Genomic DNA, 23,730 nt, shown 5'->3' with positions numbered 1-23,730 from the left:
TTTCGTTCTGTATTTTGGATGAAGTTTTGACATTTGATACAGCTACTTGCACACAATGAGACAGGGTCTCATACTGGAAGTAACTGAAAACGATTGTATATTACACGTAATAACAATTTAATTATACTTTATTTCACACACACACAAAGAAAAAAGTTTGGACACTTGATCCATTGTGAGCAGTAATAAATACAGGTGTAGTCTTTCTAAACTAATTAAACAACGTAGTAACTACTGCATGTGATAGGTGTGTGACTGTTTTACGTTATTTAATTGTTAATATGCCTTTAAGTTTGTATATGTACATATAACTCAGTTCATTATGTTTTTGCTAATAGAACACCATTGCATATAGCAGCATTTCATGACAGTCTACTCTGTTTACAACTTCTACTACAAGAAGGAGCTGAGGTTGATGCCTTTGATGTGTATAACCAAACACCACTAATGTTAGCAGCAATAAATGGTCACTGCAAGTCCATTGGTAAGCCTACTTTTGTGTTTCCCTATTGAGTTGCTTCAGATTTAAAGTAATTATATATTAATGACTAGAATAATACCATACATGACTAGCCCTGTTTTGTTTTGTTTTTAGTTTTAATTTTTATTTTTCTAGTTTTGAACACAGGTTGGCCATATTTTAAGATATACAGTCCCCAAAAAACTGATCCAAATTTTGAATACAAGGCAACAAATTGGATAGCATGGCCTTTTGTCCCATGACCTGTCAGCAAAAGAGTTAATATGTTGAGTTGTTTTTAAATAGTCCACGTGAAAAGCAATTTTCATGTTAAGATTAAAAATACTTTTCCTCATCTCAGAAATCTCAAATTTCCTTTAGGTAATCCTGAAAACCTAAATACATTTCAAACATTCTTTTTTCATTAAAACTTTATTTTCTTTACCTTAACTCAAAACATGATCAGTCAGTTTGACCGACCTCGTAACCATAATAATAATAATAATTTGAATTACCCCATTTTCTTTCTAGAATAACATCAACTTGTACCATCAAACTATATTCATTTATTCTAAGTAGCTTTAAGCTCATACCAGTATGCATCTGTTTACAATTAAAAGTTATTGCTCTTTCAACCATGTCTAACTCCTCTCTGTGCCATTGTAAGTTATAAATCACTCAATGTGCAGCTCAGGCATTGCTATTGATTTACATTGCTCATAAGCTGCAGCAAACTGCTTGTGTGATAAGTGCTTTGTGAAACATTTTTATTATTGTTATTTATTTTAATCAAATATAATATTAACTAACCTGAAGAGATCTGTGTTCTTACATTTTAGTTACTTTTGTAATAATAAATAAACATAAACAAGAAATAAAATACCTACCCAATCTTTTTGCTTGCTATTGACTGTTGAAGAACGTAGACTAATAACATGCAAAATGTAGATCTCCACCTCTCACAGTTGTTCTGGCTTTCTAACTATGCAACAAGAGCCTTTACAAAGTAGTCATTAAATTTCTCACTGGAACATTGCTTGTACTCAAGTGAAATTTACTGTTATCAGAACACAGTGTTATACACTACATCATTTAACATATGAAAATCTTGACTTTATATTGGTTATATGTAGTGCATAATGAAATATAAAAAGAACTCTTAACATATCCTGAAAGAGTGGGCATTACAGAAGGGGTTTGATTTTCTATTTAATAGCTCTATAACCAAACAGAATTGAAGGCTATAAAGTTTATGGTTTGTCTGAACAATAACAAATCCGTAGCTAGTAATTAACATTTAATTTTATACTCTTTCAAGGGGGTGGGTGGTAGAAAAACTGGAGAAGACAAAATGCCTCGAAAATGTCACCTGTCATGCAATGGAATATTCAGTATTTAAAAAAAAAATATTTCCTTTTAGAATAAGGAACTTAAAACTTGTAAATTATTAAAATATGGATTGTTGGTTAAGATTTTATGCTATATTAACTGGTATGACATAAAGAAATAGTAATAAAACTTTAAATGTAAGACAATAAAAGTTTCTCATGTGTAGTATAGGGTATCCAGAGATAAAGGGTAAAGCCTTACAGGTAAGAGTTTTATTAATTTGTGTTTACTAGCAGAAAAACATGAAGGAATAGCAAGTCATTATCAGTTCATTACATTACCACTGTCATCTTTAAACCACAGTAAAGTAAAAACTTTTAATGATATGTACAAAATTGAATCCTGTTGGTAAAATGATGACAACATCTCTACATTCACACAGATCAGCATGTGTGTACATGTAGGAGAATTCTACTTAACCACTTTCATGGTTAGTAACTGTGTTAGTTTAATTATTTGTGCTCATCAAAACACATCTTGTATCTCAAATGAGTTTCAAGGGAAACCCACATATGCCAGTTGATGCCTCAGCTATGAATCAAACTATTCCAATAATGTAACGACAGAACTTGTAAGCTGTCCAGTTTCCAGAATCGACAAGATGTGTAATGCCGAAGGTCCTGAAAAGTCATTACTACCCTCCTTAAGAATACTTGCATGGAACACTTGATAGAAATGAACACCATGAATAAGTGAGGGGAAAGTTACAGACACACAATCATAAAATAACCTGTGATGAAATTCTGTCTTAAAATATACAGAGGATATGTCAATAACAAAGTAAGGACTGTCTTCAGAAATTGCACTTGAAGTTAAGTTACACCAAACCTCCAAAGACCCCATGAAAATCAAAAGTACTGTTTACAGTATTTCTTGTGTATAAGAAATAAACAGACCAAAGTGGTAGAATTTAAGAGCATTATAGATTTTCAAGACTCTTCAAATAAGTTAATTGATTCAAGAACCTGGTTGCATGAGTAGTGTGTCAGTCTTTCTATCCTGACCACAGTTGCCATTGGTCCTTCCCAGGACTTCTCTGTAGATGTCAGTACATTATAAGCAAAAATATCAGATGTGAACATGTTAGTAATAATAAAGACATTTTGTATGTATTACTAGCCAGTTAATGATTTAGTTAGAAAATCATATAGGCTAGTAAGCATGACATTGATTGATGGCTTATTACTGTAACTTCACGTTACTACATAAGGTCACAGTTTTACACTGAGTTTTAAGAACGTTTCTGTTCTATAATTAAACTACATAACTGTCTTCTTTCTTCTACAAAATTTAACCTTTAGTCTCTGTATTGTTTTAATAATACATTAATTATTTTCAGAGGTTCTTCTGGAGCATAAAGCTGATGCTAATTTTCAGGACAACCTAGGCAATACGGCCCTTCATCATGCTTGTCTTCAGGTTTGTGGTTTCTCAAATTCTAATTAAAAATTCCTTCTTCTGAGGTAGTTATTAAAGGTGTGATGGTACTCGTATCATGTCATGAAGCTGTGATACAACTGCATCAGTACCTCATTTGATATGACACCATTTTGAGTATCTTCACAAAATTGGTCAAGCTTTCGATAAACACTATAAGTCTTTTATACATTAAAAATAATAAATTCTAATAAAATTGTTAAAAATTAATGATTCAATAAATGAAGATCAGTATTGAATACATGTTGTCTTAATTTATTTTATTAAAAACATTACATATAAAGTTAATATAAATTAACAATAATAAAATATAAATAAACTGTTTTATTTCACTTCTCTTATCAGCTGCCATTTAGTTGATCAAACCTGAAAATTTGAAAAGAAACACTATGAACTCAAATAAGACAATATTTAGTAATACAGATAATAAACTACAGACAAGACTGTAACAAACTTTGTAACAGTGTTAGTAATATAGATAATAAATTACAGATAAGACTGTAACAAACTTTGTAACAATGCTAGTAATATAGATAATAAATTACAGATAAGACTGTAACAAACTTTGTAACAATGCTAGTAATATAGATAATAAATTACAGACAAGACTGTAACAAACCATTGGTAAATCTTCTGAATCTGGGTATATAACATTGTGCATCAGTTCCTGTATATTGAGTACTACAGTAAGATACAGCTACCTCAGTAATTATGTTGTGTTTTTATAACAGTTTCACGTTCCTCATTTATACCTCAGTTTGAACAGAAAAAGGAAAAAAATTCATAATTGTTTCTATATAATGTATAAAATACATCAAGTGGTTTAAAATGATCCCAAGAACACCAAATACTTCTGAAATCAGATCGTTTAATAATCTACAGAACACCAGATACTATGATGTCATTACTTCAGATAATGTGTATCATACCAAATGCTGTGATGTCATTACTTCAGATAATGTGTATCATACCAAATGCTGTGATGTCATTACTTCAGATAATGTGTATCATACCAAATGCTGTGATGTCATTACTTCAGATAATGTGTATCATACCAAATGCTGTGATGTCATTACTTCAGATAATGTGTATCATACCAAATGCTGTGATGTCATTGTTTTCTTACATAATGTACACAATATTTTGTATGTTAAAAATTAATAAAATACCAAAATTATTTTTAACATTACTTCAAACTATCAAGTTGAATTATATGATGTTTATTTTTTTATAACACTTTTTATTACAGTTCAAAATCTATCGTTGTAAGTAAATGTTTTAAAAATGACTCCCACCAAATTTATCATTACATTAGAATGAAGTGTGTTAACATGGCAGCCTTCATGATGTATTGTCAGATAGTTGTGTTATAGGTAACTCAGGTTCTAGTTGTAACAGTCAGATACTTGTGTTATAGGTAACTCAGGTTCTAGTTGTAACAGTCAGATACTTGTGTTATAGGTAACTCAGGTTCTAGTTGTAGCAGTCAGATAGTTGTGTTGTAGGTAACTCAGGTTCTAGTTGTAGCAGTCAAATAGTTGTGTTGTAGGTAACTCAGGTTCTACTTGTAGCAGTCAAATAGTTGTGTTGTAGGTAACTCAGGTTCTACTTGTAGCAGTCAAATAGTTGTGTTGTAGGTAACTCAGGTTCTAGTTGTAGCAGTCAAATAGTTGTGTTGTAGGTAACTCAGGTTCTAGTTGTAACAGTCAAATAGTTGTGTTGTAGGTAACTCAGGCTCTACTTGTAGCAGTCAAATAGTTGTGTTGTAGGTAACTCAGGTTCTAGTTGTAGCAGTCAAATAGTTGTGTTGTAGGTAACTCAGGTTCTAGTTGTAGCAGTCAAATAGTTGTGTTGTAGGTAACTCAGGTTCTAGTTGTAGCAGTCAAATAGTTGTGTTGTAGGTAACTCAGGTTCTAGTTGTAGCAGTCAAATAGTTGTGTTGTAGGTAACTCAGGTTCTAGTTGTAGCAGTCAAATAGTTGTGTTGTAGGTAACTCAGGTTCTAGTTGTAGCAGTCAGATAGTTGTGTCATAGGTAACTCAGGTTCTAGTTGTAGCAGTCAGATAGTTGTGTCATAGGTAACTCAGGTTCTAGTTGTAGCAGTCAGATAGTTGTGTCATAGGTAACTCAGGTTCTAGTTGTAGCAGTCAGATAATTGTGTCATAGGTAACTCAGGTTCTAGTTGTAGCAGTCAGATAGTTGTGTTATAGGTAACTCAGTGTCTAGTTGTAGCAGTCAGATAGTTGTGTTATAGGTAACTCAGTGTCTAGTTGTAGCAGTCAGATAGTTGTGTCAGGTAACTCAGGTTCTAGTTGTAGCAGTCAGATAGTTGTGTCAGGTAACTCAGGTTCTAGTTGTAGCAGTCAGATAGTTGTGTCAGGTAACTCAGGTTCTAGTTGTAGCAGTCAGATAGTTGTGTCAGGTAACTCAGGTTCTAGTTGTAGCAGTCAGATAGTTGTGTCATAGGTAACTCAGGTTCTAGTTGTAGCAGTCAGATAGTTGTGTCATAGGTAACTCAGGTTCTAGTTGTAGCAGTCAGATAGTTGTGTCATAGGTAACTCAGGTTCTAGTTGTAGCAGTCAGATAGTTGTGTCATAGGTAACTCAGGTTCTAGTTGTAGCAGTCAGATAGTTGTGTCATAGGTAACTCAGGTTCTAGTTGTAGCAGTCAGATAGTTGTGTCATAGGTAACTCAGGTTCTAGTTGTAGCAGTCAGATAGTTGTGTCATAGGTAACTCAGGTTCTAGTTGTAGCAGTCAGATAGTTGTGTCATAGGTAACCCAGGTTCTAGTTGTAGCAGTCAGATAGTTGTGTCATAGGTAACTCAGGTTCTAGTTGTAGCAGTCAGATAGTTGTGTCACAGGTAACCCAGGTTCTAGTTGTAGCAGTCAGATAGTTGTGTCATAGGTAACTCAGGTTCTAGTTGTAGCAGTCAGATAGTTGTGTCATAGGTAACTCAGGTTCTAGTTGTAGCAGTCAGATAGTTGTGTCATAGGTAACTCAGGTTCTAGTTGTAGCAGTCAGATAGTTGTGTCATAGGTAACTCAGGTTCTAGTTGTAGCAGTCAGATAGTTGTGTCATAGGTAACTCAGGTTCTAGTTGTAGCAGTCAGATAGTTGTGTCATAGGTAACTCAGGTTCTAGTTGTAGCAGTCAGATAATTGTGTCATAGGTAACTCAGGTTCTAGTTGTAGCAGTCAGATAGTTGTGTCATAGGTAACTCAGGCTCTAGTTGTAGCAGTCAGATAATTATGTAATAGGTAACTCAGTGTCTCGGTGTAGCAGTCAGATAGTTGTGTTATAGGTAACTCAGTGTCTATTTGTAGCTTTTGGTTTATAACTGTAATTTTGTAATGTTAATGGGATTTTTATTTAATTTATAGAATTTGGTTTTTCACCTGAATATTGTTTCTCTGGTTAATGTAATCAGATGTATATATATCCAACAATACTATTTTCTTTATCAGCTTTAACGTGATAGGTTATGATCCATAAGATCTCTGGGTCATTTTCTCTTGACACACACTCCACTCTGTGCTGCAAGCGTACTATAAGAGTAACAGTAACATTTCATTATCCTGTCAGAGAGGGATTGGGACAATAGTAGATGCTGTTGTCTAGCTGTCTTACCTTCAGTCCATCAATCCCCTGTTACGGCTGAATAACACAGATAACCCTTGTATAGATTCCTAGAAATATATGAAATCACATTTAATTGTCACATTGCTGTTTTAGGTTTTAACAGCCTGTGTCTGTTCTTAATTGTTTTATTAGGTTTATGTTAAGAGGGCTGTTCAAACAGTTTTTATATGTGGTTCAATCTATTAAATGATTCTCCACCATATTCTCAACTGCTATAGTAACTACTTCAATAACTGTAAAATTCATTTTTCTAAGAGGCTTTGTAGATTTCAGTTCTTGAACCAAAGTTCTTTCAAGCTTATAATTGTTAAATAATGGTCGGTAAAAATGTGTTTGCTGTGAATAGTGTGCCACATTACAAAAGAACAACATCAGCTCTGTATAATGGAAAACTGATGAGTGTTTTAGCAAACATATCAGAAGGTTTTTTTTGTTTGCTAATATCCATTTGATCTTGAGTTTGGAATATATTGTCAGGCCTTAAGATATTTTAACTGTAACATGTCTAAATTATTTTCACAGAAGAGTATCAGTTGTAAGTCACATCCTATTAAAAACATTTTTTGAAAGAAGTAACTTGTTTGGTTATTTCTTAAACAGCCTCTAAGGTATATTTGTAACTTGTTTGGTTATTTCTTAAACAGCCTCTAAGGTATATTTGTAACTTGTTTGGTTATTTCTTAAACAGCCTCTAAGGTATATTTGTAACTTGTTTGGTTATTTCTTAAACAGCTTCTAAGGTATATTTGTAACTTGTTTGGTTATTTCTTAAACAGCTTCTAAGGTATATTTGTAACTTGTTTGGTTATTTCTTAAACAGCTTCTAAGGTATATTTGTAACTTGTTTGGTTATTTCTTAAACAGCTTCTAAGGTATATTTGTAACTTGTTTGGTTATTTCTTAAACAGCTTCTAAGGTATATTTGTAACTTGTTTGGTTATTTCTTAAACAGCGTCTAAGGTATATTTGTAACTTGTTTGGTTATTTCTTAAACAGCGTCTAAGGTATATTTGTAACTTGTTTGGTTATTTCTTAAACAGCCTCTAAGGTATATTTGTAACTTGTTTGGTTCTTTCTTAAACAGCCTCTAAGGTATATTTGTAACTTGTTTGGTTCTTTCTTAAACAGCCTCTAAGGTATATTTGTAACTTGTTTGGTTATTTCTTAAACAGCCTCTAAGGTATATTTGTAACTTGTTTGGTTGTTTCTTAAACAGCCTCTAAGGTATATTTGTAACTTGTTTGGTTGTTTCTTAAACAGCCTCTAAGGTATATTTGTAACTTGTTTGGTTGTTTCTTAAACAGCCTCTAAGGTATATTTGTAACTTGTTTGGTTGTTTCTTAAACAGCCTCTAAGGTATATTTGTAACTTGTTTGGTTGTTTCTTAAACAGCCTCTAAGGTATATTTTTTTGATAAGTAAGTGGTTTATTTTCAAATTTTTCAGAATCAAGAACCAGTAGCACTTGTACTTTTAGAGAAATGTGACAGCATAGTGAACATGACCAACACTGACCTGAAGACGTAAGTGTGTATTTTTTACATAGAAATAACATATTCTTTAATTAATTATCTCAGTTTTAAATCACAGGATGCCAACTATATTCTTAACTAGTTTACCCTTAGGTCAAATTAGGTACACATTTTTATTTATAGTGAGGAAGTTTTTGAACTTGTAACTCGAACAGCATTCCTGTGTAGATTTCATTTCAAGTTAGGTAGTCCAGAAGTATTTAACTTAAAGAACCTTCTAACAGCAGAAAGATGCTTTCTGGTAACTGTAAATTTGTGTTTAATTTTTATTTGAGAAAGGTTAGATATATTGATGAACAAACAAAACATTTTCTCATAAATATCAGTGGTGTTGTCCACCTATGGATTGATAACATATCATTTAAGTACATCTATAATATTAAGGTTTTATAAAGTTAAATATTATATTTGTGTTTAGTTTTTAATCAAACAAAATTAATGAGACCAGGTGCTTATAAAATTGTGAATTTTCTATGAGACTCAAGAGATTGGTGAAGACCATGGGGTTACAGTATCATGGTCAAGAGATCAGTGAAGACCATGGAGTTACAGTATCATGGTTTGGTCATCACCCTTAACCATTCCTAATTTTCTGTAACTAGTAATCCTGATTTTCTGAACTGATGCTAGTTGTTAAAGTTCTGCCTATTGAATTTCAAAGAGTTTTTTATTTTACAATATCTTTAATAACAGAAAAATTATTCTTACATACAGGACCCATTACTGTTTTCTACATATACATACAGGACCGATTACTGTTTTCTACATATACATACAGGACCCATCACTGTTTTCTACATGTACAATATATACATACAGGACCTGTCCCCTGCTAATACAATAGTATGTCTCCAGATTTACAATGCTAAAATCTGGGATTTGATTCCCTTCGGTGGGCTCAGCAGATAGCCCGATGTGGCTTTGCAATAAGAAAACGTACACATACAGCACCCATTGCTGTTTTCTACATGTACAACATATACATTCTAAAATATAAATACATTTGTTGATTGGTCAGTAAATAATTTAGAAATATTTTGCAGGAAGCATTGACACCCATTCTTATTTTTAGGTCACAATGAAAGAACCTCTGCTTAACTGAGGGCTTTTTCAACTTTTTTATGTTATTAATTTAACATATTTGTTAATTGTGTTATTGTTTTTTGTTTTCCAAGGCCTTTGCATATAGCAGCCAGAAATGGTCTCATAACAGTTACCCAAACTCTCTTGCTCAAAGGTGCCAATGTCTTAGCAACAGATAAAAATGGTAAGTCCATACGTTCTAGAAAAGAAATGTCACACATTTAATTTACTAATATATTTTTGTGACTTTTCATTTATTTAGTTGTTTATACAAAATTGAAATATCTGTATTTAGACTCATTAGATTATAATTGGAAAAATGCAGTTAAATAGCAAATTGGCTTCATCACTGTAGTTTCACAAGTTTGGGCTTTTTTTCATATTAAAATAAAAATGAATTTCTTTGTGGCATGGGCTTAGAGAAGAAAAAAGTATAATTACTTTAAAATTTGTTTTTCTTTCTGTACAAGTTTTTGAAATCTGAGATAATTTCAAAGTTGAAAATTTAAAAGCCTTAAAATGGATTATATTTTAATTCAGTTAGCAGTGCGTTTGAAACTTCTGAAATTTTTAATATTTGATATCAAATGAAAAAGGCTTGACTAGCAGTTCAAAAAAAGTCAAATTTGGTTCTTTTAAATAATAATAATAATACAAACTATTTATTTTATTCAACTGTTGGTTCAGAATTTGGGATTTGAACCTCCATAGAAGACCATTTAGCATTATCAGCTAGGCAGTATAAAAGCAATTATAAACTAAAATGTGTGAAGACATTTTTGGTTCTTAGAGTAAATTGGATTATTTATAAGTGTAAATTTCAGAATAAAACTTTATTTAAGACTGATTTTACTTTTTCACTACCCTAATTTCACAGATTGTTGGTTCAAAACACTGTAAAAGAAAAAAAAAAAAGTGTAGCTATTCTGGAGTTTCTTTTGTAGACCTATGCTATTTTACTGAGGCATGAGTTGAGAAAAGTTTATATAAGTTAAAATTAATTGACAAGTTTTGTGTTAAAATTTCATACAATTTTTATTCATTTCGTGTTAACAGAAAGGTTGGTTGTATAGGTCAGACTTCACGTGCTGTCTGTGTTTAAAAATAGACCTACACTGTCTTTGTGAGCCATGAGTTGAGAGAAAATCTGTATATGTTAAAAGCAACTGTTGACTTTGTAGAATTTTATCACAAATTTTTTCATTTCATGCTAACCCAAAGTTCAGTTGTACGAATCAGACTTCATGTGCTGTGTTGTTTTGAAATTATTTTGCTACAATAGAACAAAAAAAATCATTGCACTTTGAGTATCTTTATCAGAAAAGTTTGTGTTTATTGTGCTAATTTCAGTAAATCAAAGTAGATGTCCATAATATCAGCTCAAAAATATGAGAGAACTACAGAATAAAACAGCAGTATGAAGAATAGTAGTTAATAAACCAAGAGTCTTTCAACTAATAAAATATATACATAACAGGCCACACTCCTGCCCTCTCCTGTGCAAGGGACAGTGATGTAGCAGAGTGCTTAGCTCTGATATTAGCTGTGATGCCATTAAGTGCCACTCCTACGTCTTTCCATTCCATTAGATTAGATAGTTTCTCACCAAGATGCCGTAAGTATTCTAGTTTATCTATAACAGGATGCAAGAAATAATTGTTTCAAATGTTAAGGTTATACAATAGTTGAGCTGCATCAGTTGTTTCTTTATATCACTACTAGCATGTCAGGTTACTTTGTAGCTGTGGTATTAATGTCACTACTAGCATGTCAGGTTACTTTGTAGCTGTGGTATTAATGTCACTACTAGCATGTCAGGTTACTTTGTAGCTGTGGTATTAATGTCACTACTAGCATGTCAGGTTACTTTGTAGCTGTGGTATTAATGTCACTACCAGCATGTCAGGTTACTTTGTAGCTGTGGTATTAATGTCACTACCAGCATGTCAGGTTACTTTGTAGCTGGGGTATTAATGTCACTACTAGCATGTCAGGTTACTTTGTAGCTGTGGTATTAATGTCACTACTAGCATGTCAGGTTACTTTCTAGCTGTGGTATTAATGTCACTACTAGCATGTCAGGTTACTTTCTAGCTGTGGTATTAATGTCACTACTAGCATGTCAGGTTACTTTCTAGCTGTGGTATTAATGTCACTACTAGCATGTCAGGTTACTTTCAAGCTGTGGTATTAATGTCACTACTAGCATGTCAGGTTACTTTCAAGCTGTGGTATTAATGTCACTACTAGCATGTCAGGTTACTTTCAAGCTGTGGTATTAATGTCACTACTAGCATGTCAGGTTACTTTCAAGCTGTGGTATTAATGTCACTACTAGCATGTCAGGTTACTTTCAAGCTGTGGTATTAATGTCACTACCAGCATGTCAGGTTACTTTCAAGCTGTGGTATTAATGTCACTACCAGCATGTCAGGTTACTTTGTAGCTGTGGTATTAATGTCACTACCAGCATGTCAGGTTACTTTGTAGCTGTGGTATTAATGTCACTACCAGCATGTCAGGTTACTTTGTAGCTGTGGTATTAATGTCACTACCAGCATGTCAGGTTACTTTGTAGCTGTGGTATTAATGTCACTACTAGCATGTCAGGTTACTTTCTAACTGTGGTATTAATGTCACTACCAGCATGTCAGGTTACTTTGTAGCTGTGGTATTAATGTCACTACCAGCATGTCAGGTTACTTTGTAGCTGTGGTATTAATGTCACTACCAGCATGTCAGGTTACTTTGTAGCTGTGGTATTAATGTCACTACCAGCATGTCAGGTTACTTTGTAGCTGTGGTATTAATGTCACTACCAGCATGTCAGGTTACTTTGTAGCTGTGGTATTAATGTCACTACTAGCATGTCAGGTTACTTTGTAGCTGTGGTATTAATGTCACTACCAGCATGTCAGGTTGTTTGCTTAAGTGTTAATATTTCTGGAGTTATTATATAATATTATAGGAACTTTAAGACATTGATGTGAAATGCTGGTGTGGATAAACATCCAGTGAGAAAAATAAGCCTGACAAAGATTTGATTTTCGTGTAGTTTATAATTTGTGCATGTGTTAGAAGCAGGTGAAAAGTAGCGTCCTTGTTTCATTGTGCAGTTTATGTTGTACAAGTTTCTCTTCTCAACTTGTTAAATCCAAGCTACAAAACAACAGTAAGTCTATATCTAATAGTTTGTAATTTTTTTTACACAAATCTTGCTTGTTTATGGAATGATGAAGGGTTACAAATAAATTTGTTTGTATTCATTTCCAGTACTTTAGTTTGTTTTCTGACTTTGTTGTTGTTGTTATTATGGCAAGCTAAAAGTTTTGGTGGATATTATTTGAATATTAGACTTCATTTAATGTCTGAGGTTCATCTTTTAAAATTATGTCAAATGTAATAAACTTTCACAAATTTTGAAATGGATATAACATAATTATGTGAATTTAAAAAATAAACTACAGTTATACATTTTTTAATAGTGTATCTGTACACAGTAAGTCTTATTTTTAATGGACACAGTTGAATGTTTTGAGATTTGGACGGTAGCCTAATTTTGACAATCATTAATAAAAATGTAAATTATTCACTTTTCTAGGTTTAAGTCACTGTTTCGATAGGCCTTCCAATGGGCGATCAGAAAGTCCATCCAGTAGTCTAGAAAACAAAGAATACTCCGGGTCTTATCAGAGTTCGGACTCTGAATACTACTAATAGGTTTCTAGGTCCAGCCCAAACCTGCTGGAGGGATCTTAACTACCACATCAGGATCAGACAGACAGAATGTGAGAAATAGTAGTAATTAGAGTTGTTAATTGAATATATGTATGAAAGAAATGTACATGTAAGTTTAATATGTGTCCTTTCTTTGGTGCAAGTAATGGTATATGATTGTTTTTCTGTATATGCCTGTTTTGTACATATATACATATATATAGTATGGTATTTGTCACAGATGTTAATGTGAACCAACTGTTGTCATATCAAACTAGAGTTGTCCTATTCCGGTCAGTCCAAAATTTCTGCCAAATGAAAACAACAACAAAAAGGATGTGTTTACTTGAATTATTTGTGTTTTATTATTATTACTGAGGTTTATATATATACTATATGAAATGTTCCTGAATAAATTTTAACTGATTGTTTTTTCTTTCTGAAAATAAATTGCAATTATTGTTAAGTCCTGGCCATACCAAACCTTTACAGGTATATTGATCAGAAGAAGTAAAACACTCTTTAAGACGCTTATCTTTTCAAGTGACTGGGAAACACAGACTAAATTTCATTTCACGACGTAATTCTCATTGATTTGGTGCATAAACACTTGTAGTCGTGAACAGGCCTTTTTCAGGTGTAACCATGCATCAGGATACTTCAGTGTATTTGGAGAAGTTTTAATATTGTTATGAAATGTGCCATTGCTTTTAATATAGGAGACACTTAGTATGTCTTGTGACCTTGAGAGAATATGTTCAGTACCTGTTTGTCTGTGATGCCAATCCTTATGGCTCAGAGCCATGAGTTCCACACAAAGCCCACAGATGATAAGAATGTATTACATTTTGGTGTTAACTCTCAGGTTATGAACTAATAGCTTTCTAAACAGAAATTCCCTTGTAGTGCCTTGTAGCTTTAAGGAACCCACTCTTCTTTCCAGGTAGAGAGAATTAAAATTTAACAGGCTGTGTTTGTACAAGAGAAATTTATCCATTCAATTTGGTAACTTTCCTCCTGTTGTTTGTTTTATTGGTTTGTGGTTATAATTAACTTAAACAAATAGATATTAAGACTTAATTTACAAGCTCTGCAATCATCTAGTTTCAAAAAACCTAAAAATAAACCATACTCAGAAAGTTGTGACACAAGCAAGTAAAAACTATGAAATAACTAAAATGTATAGAAATCACAGATGTAAGAATAATTCCTCTGAAACAAGTTCTGCTCGTATTGCTTATTCATTTTCTGTCTCTCTTTCTTAGTTTCAATGAATCCACAAGATTTATCAGTTTTATAAAATGGAATAATCCTTCTATTTGACAAAATTTTAAAATTAAGGTTAACAAGTAAATAAATTATCCAATTATGTATCAAAGAATATTTTTCTCCTCGCTAGTAACAGTAGTACTTTATGGAATTTATATAGCTCACAGAACATGAAGTCAGATTGTTATATAGCTTACAGAACATGAAGTCAGATTGTTGTCTTATGTAATTTAAAAAAAAACCACTTTTCATACTACATCCTAAAACATTTCTTATTGACCTTTGTCTCACTGCATATATCTTTACTCTAACTGTCCATATATAATAACTTTCTTATCATCCTATAATCCAACAAAAGGAGTCTTCTTATTGTGGTACATGAAACAAGGATGGTTTTACAGTGTAATAATGTTTGTCAGTATATATTAATTATTTTAATCTGTGTGTGATGACTTGTTTATTGTAATGATTTCTCTTTCAGAATAATGTTATTTTTACCAATACTTGCTGATGTACAGTGAAAGTTAATAGCAAAGTTTTGTGCAATAAATTGGGTATTCCTTTTAAGGTTATGGATTTTATGAGCTTATTAAGAAATGTGTATAATTATGATTTACAGTTACTCTATTTTTAATGAATTATATGTGTCATGATCTACTTGAAAATAGAGGCTGAAAGATATTCTGACTCACCAAAGATGTTCTGTATAAGCTGTAGTATAGTACAAGTGAAGACGTTTTTAAACTCAGGTTTGCATATTTAAAAAAAAACTTTATAAAACTGCTTCTCTCTCAAGGTTCAGTTCTTTAGTTTGCAGATTTCTCAACTGTCTTTGTTTGTGTCTCATCTGATTTTTGTGTGCTCTTAAGGTGTGTGTGTGTGTATGTTTGTTTTTTTTCTATTATGATATTTTACGAATCATGCTTGTTAGGTGTCTAATATCTGAAAGATAACTTAGGCTTTAGTGTTTTGCACAAGTACCAATTAATGATGCTGCTGACATTCCATGACTTTTGACTTAATACCATACAGAATGTTTGTTTTATCATGAATTCTGAACCTATATTGAAAGCATGAAAGAAGATATCTCATTAAGTTCATTTAAGGAACTTATAAGCTACATACAACTAAAATATACATGCCCACAAGTGTTGACCGTAAAACCAAATTATACTTGAGAAATATTTATAGTCATATGACAAAGAAAGTGGTAAGGTTAGAAAACTAAGATAAAGTGTAAGAAATCATAGAAAATTAACCCTGGTCATTCAAAACCCACTTCCACAATTTGTTTGTTTTGTTTTAACATTAATTTTAAACAAAATGGTTTTTGGTCAGTGGTATCTTCTATATTTCCAGTTTCTTTGCAAAGCTGATTTATTTTAACCTGCTCAGTAGACATTATAAATATGTAACTATATAGAAGGATATCAGCTTTATTTAACAAATGTGTAAGCCTCCGCTTTTTGGAGTTTTATTTGTTTTTAAGATTAAAAATAAAAGTGCCTGATTATACCGTGTGGTAGATACATATATGTATCTCTCCCATAGTTCCTTTGGTACTGTAGATACTGTTAAAATATTGGGCTATTATTAAAAGACTGATTTGATGAATAGGTCTTGTGATATTGGGTAGTCATGTGGGCCGATGACTGTTTAACTTAACAGTATTTGTTGCCATTGAAAATTTCATTTGTTTTAACATTCAAACGTATATTTTCTGTAGTTTTCATATCTGATGTACCTCTGGTAAACTGTAATATGTGAAGAGGGTATGATTTTTCACATGTGTGGTGTACTCATGGATGTCTTTGTTAATCTTAAAAAGACAAAAGCTGACTCTTGCATTCCTCTTTCATGTACATGTCATTGACTTGGTGCTGTGACTGAACAATAGTTGTATAGATACCCTAGTTTTGTCTGTGTGTGATGTGTAGTACCCGTGTTAGGGTACAACCCCACTGTAACTTTATGTTCTACTACTTTTCACCCAGTGATTAGCACTTATTTTTTTCTGTCTTTCTAAACACTAGATCAATCTGTCCATTCTGAACATTGTAATAAGTAACTATTCACATTACGAAACATTAAACACAATGCTTTCAGAATGTGTACTCTTCTTTTTGACTGATGAAGAAATTGGTCAGTCATAAAACACTTAGATTATTGGGTCAAGACTTTTAGAAGCTAGACTTTTCTTCAGGCTTATCCCTGATAGAGATTGGGCCAACCAAAAGTACATGGGTTTAATTAGACAAGACTTGTAGAAGGTAGACATTTCTTTCAGGCTTATCCTTGATAAAGATTGGCCTGACCAAAAGTACATGGGTTGTTGGATTGAGACAAGTGAGAAGTCAGTCTTTCCCTCTATGAAATATTTCAGTTATTTAGCTAGCATTGAATAACTAGTGCAAATCAAATTATATGTTTTGTCTTTACTGTTCTATTTTACAACATATTACATGCTGCATTATAAGTAGAATACTCTGTGCCCCTTTATTGAGGATAAGTTTGGTTAAGTGTACATCATTCCCAAACTGGGATGTTGCTCTTCATGTGAAGAAGAAAGTCTACTTCTGTGTTGCTTACACTCTTGTGATTCAACACATCACTGTTGTGGCTACAGGTTGGAATCCAATCAAAAATATACATATCTATGACACTGCAGTCCAGTGTAGGATTATAAGGACCAAGTGTTGTGGAGGCCTATAATAATGATTACTTGTGCACTATTTACTTGTTACAGTTCTGGGTAAAGAACATACCTATTCTGGATGTAGTATGACTTCCCCATATTCTGTATGGATCATGTCTGTACAGACTTGGGATTCTGTCAATAAATGATGAGTATGTTTTATCAATTTCCTAAGGTGAAAATGTATTTCAAGTAATACTTAACTCCAGTGACAATCATATCCTGTCTCCCCACTCAAAGCCAGTATCAGTCTTGAAATTAGTGATGACATTATCTGAGTGAGGTACTTGTATACAGTACCAGGTCAGAGGGCACACTGAGGGTGGAGAAATTTGGAAATTAGTGATGACATTATCTGAGTGAGGTACTTGTATATACTACCAGGTCAGAGGGCACACTAATGAGGGTGGAGAAATTTGGAAATTAGATATTGCTAAGGGTGTTTAAGTGGAATATGTAAGACCAAATGTTTAGGTAGACAAAGTCAGTGTTAAAGAACAATTATATTATCAGTGGAGGTAAGTATTTTTGTAAATACATTTTCAGTCTAGGAAAATGTTCACTTTAGTTACCAACCTAGTAGCTAGAAAGGAAAACATTTAACTTTTAAAGTGCTAACATGTGCTGGGAAGAGTTTTTGTTTTCTGTCTCTCTTTGGTAAGATGTTCATAACCAGTGTGTTAACCTTGTACACCTACTTTTAAAACATGGTGGTAATTACAGTTTTGATTGAAGAGTTTTTGTTTTCTGTCTCTCTTTGGTAAGATGTTCATAACCAGTGTGTTAACCTTGTACACCTACTTTTAACACATGGTGGTAATTACAGTTTTGATTGAAGAGTTTTTGTTTTGTAGTTTTTGGTGATTGTTATTTTTTTAGAAATTCTTGGTTTAAATTCATAGAAAATTGTGAGCTTTGTTCTTGAATGTGCCATATTTTTATAAAGTTCAATCTTCCAAAGAGTAACACATTTATTGAGAAATACAGCCTCTAACTTCAAAAAATGAAATAGCATTTCATGTCAGTATTGTATTAAATGTATTTCTGTGTATATAAACCAAGTTCTAAATTACCAAAAGTTTACTGCATAGGAGTTTTGGTGAGGTATTTTACATAAAGTATTTACTTTCCAAAACTTAGACTGAACATGTTCATTCAATTGTTTTATTTAAGTATTGTACAAATAAAGAGCTGTCAAACACAAATCCTGTGAGTTTTGTTTGTATGCTTACTATAGTGTTGTTTCTTTTTATACTAATTATTATATGTATTTTCATTTAGAGTGTAAACAAGTAGTGTTACATTGTAGCTGTGAATTGATAAGACTCTAGTCAAGAAATGGATAGAGAAGTGGACCTCACACTGTTAGCAGGGCCTTCTCAGCTGCCATCTGTATGTCACATTCAGAAATACTAGATGTAAACCATTTCCCTGAGTTACTTGACTGTGGAACTTTCTTTATTGGTATCTTAATGTTAATATGCAGACTTGATTCTGCTATCTTGAAATTTGTAGCTGTGGTGAAACTTGACAAACTTATTTTTTTTCCCTTGCTCCCTCAACACTTACCTTTGTTACTAGATGGTTTTTCAATATTGAATTTTATTGGTCAGTTCCTGTGTCACTGCTTACTGTTAACTATAATTTCAATAGTTGACATTTGTTGCTCTAAAATCGTTGGTTAATTCCAAACTGTGATGCAACTTCTCAGTTTTTACGTAACTATTATAGAGTTCCCATACATTGGGATATATTATTTAAAGTTTTCAGATATGGGAATTATTTTTGGAAAATTTTGTAAATCCACATAGGTTTAAAAAAACAATTTTAAAAGTCCAAGAACACACATTATTGTTTTACACTGCTTACTGAGGTCAATTCATCTACTGATTGGTCAGGTTGCAAAGTCTATGCCACCAACCTATGTACAACGTGATCCAGTCAGAAAGTGCCATATAGCATGGGGCAAGACTATTTTAAGTACAGTAATACTTAACAATACTGACCAACAAGAACTTAAATAATTTACAAGTGAAAAAAAAAACAACTATTCAAAGTATTGATTATAATACATTATGTGGATGTACATTTAATAATATGCCAAGTAGATTGCTAACATTTCTGGTATAGCAATGTAAACTATTTAAAATATCAACTTTTTTATATAGTAACTAGCTGAACCCACATTAACACTGCTAACATCTAGATAGCTTAGACAATCACTACAAAACTTCTCCAGGTTACTTGTTTTTTATACAGTAACTAACTGAACCCACATTAACACTGCTAACATCTAGATAGCTCAGACAATCGCTACAAAACTTCTCTTCAGGTTACTTGTTTTTTATATAGTAACTAGCTGAACCCACATTAACACTGCTAACATCGAGATAGCTCAGACAATCACTACAAAACTTCTCCAGGTTACTTGTTTTTTATATAGTAACTAGCTGAACCCACATTAACACTGCTAACATCTAGATAGCTCAGACAATCACTACAAAACTTCTCTTCAGGTTACTTGTTTTTTATATAGTAACTAGCTGAACCCACATTAACACTGCTAACATCGAGATAGCTCAGACAATCACTACAAAACTTCTCCAGGTTACTTCTTTTTTATATAGTAACTAGCTGAACCCACATTAACACTGCTAACATCTAGATAGCTCAGACAATCACTACAAAACTTCTCCAGGTTACTTGTTTTTTTATATACTAACTAGCTGAACCCACATTAACACTGCTAACATCTAGATAGCTCAGACAATCACTACAAAACTTCTCCAGGTTACTTGTTTTTATATAGTAACTAGCTGAACCCACATTAACACTGCTAACATCTAGATAGCTCAGACAATCACTACAAAACTTCTCCAGGTTACTTGTTTTTTATATAGTAACTAGCTGAACCCACATTAACACTGCTAACATCTAGATAGCTCAGACAATCACTACAAAACTTCTCCAGGTTACTTGTTTTTTTATATAGTAACTAGCTGAACCCACATTAACACTGCTAACATCTAGATAGCTCAGACAATCACTACAAAACTTCTCCAGGTTACTTGTTTTTTTATACAGTAACTAACTGAACCCACATTAACACTGCTAACATCTAGATAGCTCAGACAATCACTACAAAACTTCTCTCCAGGTTACTTGTTTTTTATATAGTAACTAGCTGAACCCACATTAACACTGCTAACATCTAGATAGCTCAGACAATCACTACAAAACTTCTCCAGGTTACTTGTTTTTTTATATACTAACTAGCTGAACCCACATTAACACTGCTAACATCTAGATAGCTCAGACAATCACTACAAAACTTCTCCAGGTTACTTGTTTTTTATATAGTAACTAGCTGAACCCACATTAACACTGCTAACATCTAGATAGCTCAGACAATCACTACAAAACTTCTCCAGGTTACTTGTTTTTTATATAGTAACTAACTGAACCCACATTAACACTGCTAACATCTAGATAGCTCAGACAATCACTACAAAACTTCTCCAGGTTACTTGTTTTTTTATATAGTAACTAACTGAACCCACATTAACACTGCTAACATCTAGATAGCTCAGACAATCACTACAAAACTTCTCTCCAGGTTACTTGTTTTTTATATAGTAACTAGCTGAACCCACATTAACACTGCTAACATCTAGATAGCTCAGACAATCACTACAAAACTTCTCCAGGTTACTTGTTTTTTTATATAGTAACTAGCTGAACCCACATTAACACTGCTAACATCTAGATAGCTCAGACAATCACTACAAAACTTCTCTCCAGGTTACTTGTTTTTTATATAGTAACTAGCTGAACCCACATTAACACTGCTAACATCTAGATAGCTCAGACAATCACTACAAAACTTCTCCAGGTTACTTGTTTTTTATATAGTAACTAGCTGAACCCACATTAACACTGCTAACATCTAGATAGCTCAGACAATCACTACAAAACTTCTCCAGGTTACTTGACTGGTGTGTGGGTATCAACTGTGATATTCATATGTAACTAACTGTATTGTAACCCCCAGATGGCGCTACATATCAATGTATGAACAGAACAGTTTCTAAAAGAGAAGTACTGTATGTTGTACAGATATAGTATGAAAAATAAACAAACAATAGTATTAAAAAATTGGCAGTTTTGTACAATTATCTGTGTTGAAGCTAACAGTTAAGTTTTGTAAATTTGTGATTATGGTTTTATTGTTTTGAAATGTATAGGTGGCAGGGATATATGACTATACCGAAGTTTATAAGTGTTGTCCATTCACAGAACAACTATACAGGGAATAGTTATAATATTGACAGAAACCATGGATCCTTGGTTATTATGTATTAGTAAAACTATGCATGTACATGATTCACATCACCCAGATTGTATTTAGTAGTTCTAACTTTTCAAACTACTATTTTAACATAAAATTTAAGTTTTAAAGTGTCGATGACTGTAGCACATGCAACTGTGATATTTTGATAACTTGGTCTCAGTGTTATGATAGATTGATTAAAACCAAGAGCAGTTTCCAGACATACTGGAAATGAAATTTATAGCCACAAAACAGAGTTGTAACTGGTTTACCTTGTATCTTATTGATAATTCTTTGTTTAATGTTTATTAACAAAGGTTTTGAAACTGTCAAGGTTATAATAGACCTTGATGTAACAGAAGCATATCAGAGTAGACGCAGCGTAGAAACTCGAGTCTAGGCACCACTCGCAACCTGTACGTGATAAAATGAAGTACATACCTAGACAGTTTAAGTACTTCATTCTGGAAAATTGCTTGATGCATAAAAAATATGGAAAATGTATTTTACATTTTGTCATTTTCTTGGATTAATGTTTGTAAAAAAGTATGATTTGAGAACAGTATTTGAAAATATCCAAAAATATCCTCATCAAAATATGGGAGAAGTAGAAATGTTGCTTTTATTTTAAAAAAACTGACAAATGTATGGTGACAAAGACTGGAAGAAGTCTTTTAAAGCTATGTTTTAAATGTATCAATTATCAACTTTACACAAATAATTGTTAAAGTGTGAACTAGTTCTTTTAAGTTCAGGAAAGAAATTGAGAAGTGTTTTTGATTGTTTTAATGTATTAGTTAATTCAGAGTTGTGATTATTGTTTTCCTTATTAGATAAGTTATATATAAGGTCACTGAATGTGCTGTTTTATTGCTTGGAAATCATTTGTTTATTTGTATATGAGATGTCATGGATATTCCTTTTCTTACTTAGCTCATGACTCTGGACAACATTACTTTCATCAGTTGGGGAGATGTGATTTCACTGCCCAACTAATTTTTATTAGTTTATGCAAACGGGAAGAGCATTACTTAATGGCTTAGCTCTTTGGATTTGTAATCAGGTGATTGTGATTTGAGGCTGGCTCTTGAGTAAGACGCTACTCTTGTTTTAGTTTGCCCATGTTGTATGATGGGTGTCATCTGTTAGCTGGAGAATTAACCTGTCATGGGATGCTGGTCACTACTCTTGTCTGCTCAGAACTGGACTTCAGAAGCACGGGGCTGACAAGCCTTGCAAAGATATGGTAGACATCTAACTAACTATGGTCGACTCGTAGCTACAGTGACTCATTTTGAATTCTCTAGGTTAAGAGAAAGATACAAAGATAACATTAATAATGAAAGCAAACAAAGATAGCAATAAAATGAGTGTACAAGACCATGTCTGCTTTAATCAATCTAATGTAACTTTAATAATACCATGTGTACACTAGCTATAAAATATGAAGGAGGAACACATTTCTCTTCTGCTCTGTGTTAGGTCCTAAGGATACATTTAAAATAGTCTTATGAAGGCTACATAAGTCAGGTAGCCATTATAAACCTCAAGTTAATTGTTATAAGTGTATAAAGTATTATATTTACTGTTTCAACAAGTGACACTGATAAAACTATATATTTGTTTAGATTATCAAAGGTACTTTTCACATAATATAGTAGTGGTTTGGTGGTATAGAAATATGTTAAATGATTCTTAAAGCTTATGAAATATGGGAAGAAATTGTAATTTGTTTTGAAACATTTTGGTTTTCTAAACGTTTTTAACTGAGTCTTTTTGTTAATAATGTTTGTGAAGATTCAGGTCAGTTGATAACAGCAATATACGGTGTGTGAATGTTTCTTGTGTGAAGATTCAGGTCGGTTGATGACAGCAATATACGGCGTGTGAATGTTTCTTGTGTGAAGATTCAGGTCGGTTGATGACAGCAATATACGGCGTGTGAAGATTCAGGTCGGTTGATGACAGCAATATACGGCGTGTGAAGATTCAGGTCGGTTGATGACAGCAATATACAGTGTGTGAATGTTTCTTGTGTGAAGATCCAGGTCGGTTAATGACCGCAATATACAGTGTGTGAATGTTTTTTGTGTGAAGATCCAGGTCGGTTAATGACCGCAATATACAGTGTGTGAATGTTTCTTGTGTGAAGATCCAGGTCAGTTGATGACCGCAATATA

General features: G+C 32.8%; 1 protein-coding gene and 1 pseudogene across 2 annotated transcripts in view; one reads left to right on the top strand and one right to left on the bottom strand.

The window, feature by feature from the left end:
* LOC143234649 (uncharacterized) overlaps positions 1–18,425 on the top strand; it is a 58,948-nt pseudogene extending 40,523 nt beyond the window's left edge. Inside the window, exons 20-25 of the transcript XR_013018744.1 lie at positions 339–484; positions 3,189–3,268; positions 8,371–8,447; positions 9,632–9,723; positions 11,017–11,154; positions 13,141–18,425. The product of XR_013018744.1 is annotated as an uncharacterized LOC143234649 (transcript). The remainder of the gene's footprint in view (positions 1–338; positions 485–3,188; positions 3,269–8,370; positions 8,448–9,631; positions 9,724–11,016; positions 11,155–13,140) is intronic.
* A 4,081-nt stretch (positions 18,426–22,506) lies between these two features.
* Positions 22,507–23,730, bottom strand: part of LOC143234650 (degenerin-like protein unc-105) — a 49,469-nt gene continuing 48,245 nt past the window's right edge. Inside the window, exon 18 of the mRNA XM_076472162.1 lies at positions 22,507–22,853. Within this exon, the coding sequence (XP_076328277.1) occupies positions 22,830–22,853 (24 nt within the window). The 3' untranslated portion in view covers positions 22,507–22,829. The remainder of the gene's footprint in view (positions 22,854–23,730) is intronic.

The sequence above is a fragment of the Tachypleus tridentatus genome, chromosome 12 (assembly GCF_004210375.1).
Source record: "Tachypleus tridentatus isolate NWPU-2018 chromosome 12, ASM421037v1, whole genome shotgun sequence".
NCBI classification, from domain to species: Eukaryota; Metazoa; Arthropoda; class Merostomata; order Xiphosura; family Limulidae; genus Tachypleus; species Tachypleus tridentatus.
The sequence above is the reverse complement of the archived record's forward strand: the minus strand, read 5'-3'. Positions and strand labels throughout refer to the sequence as shown.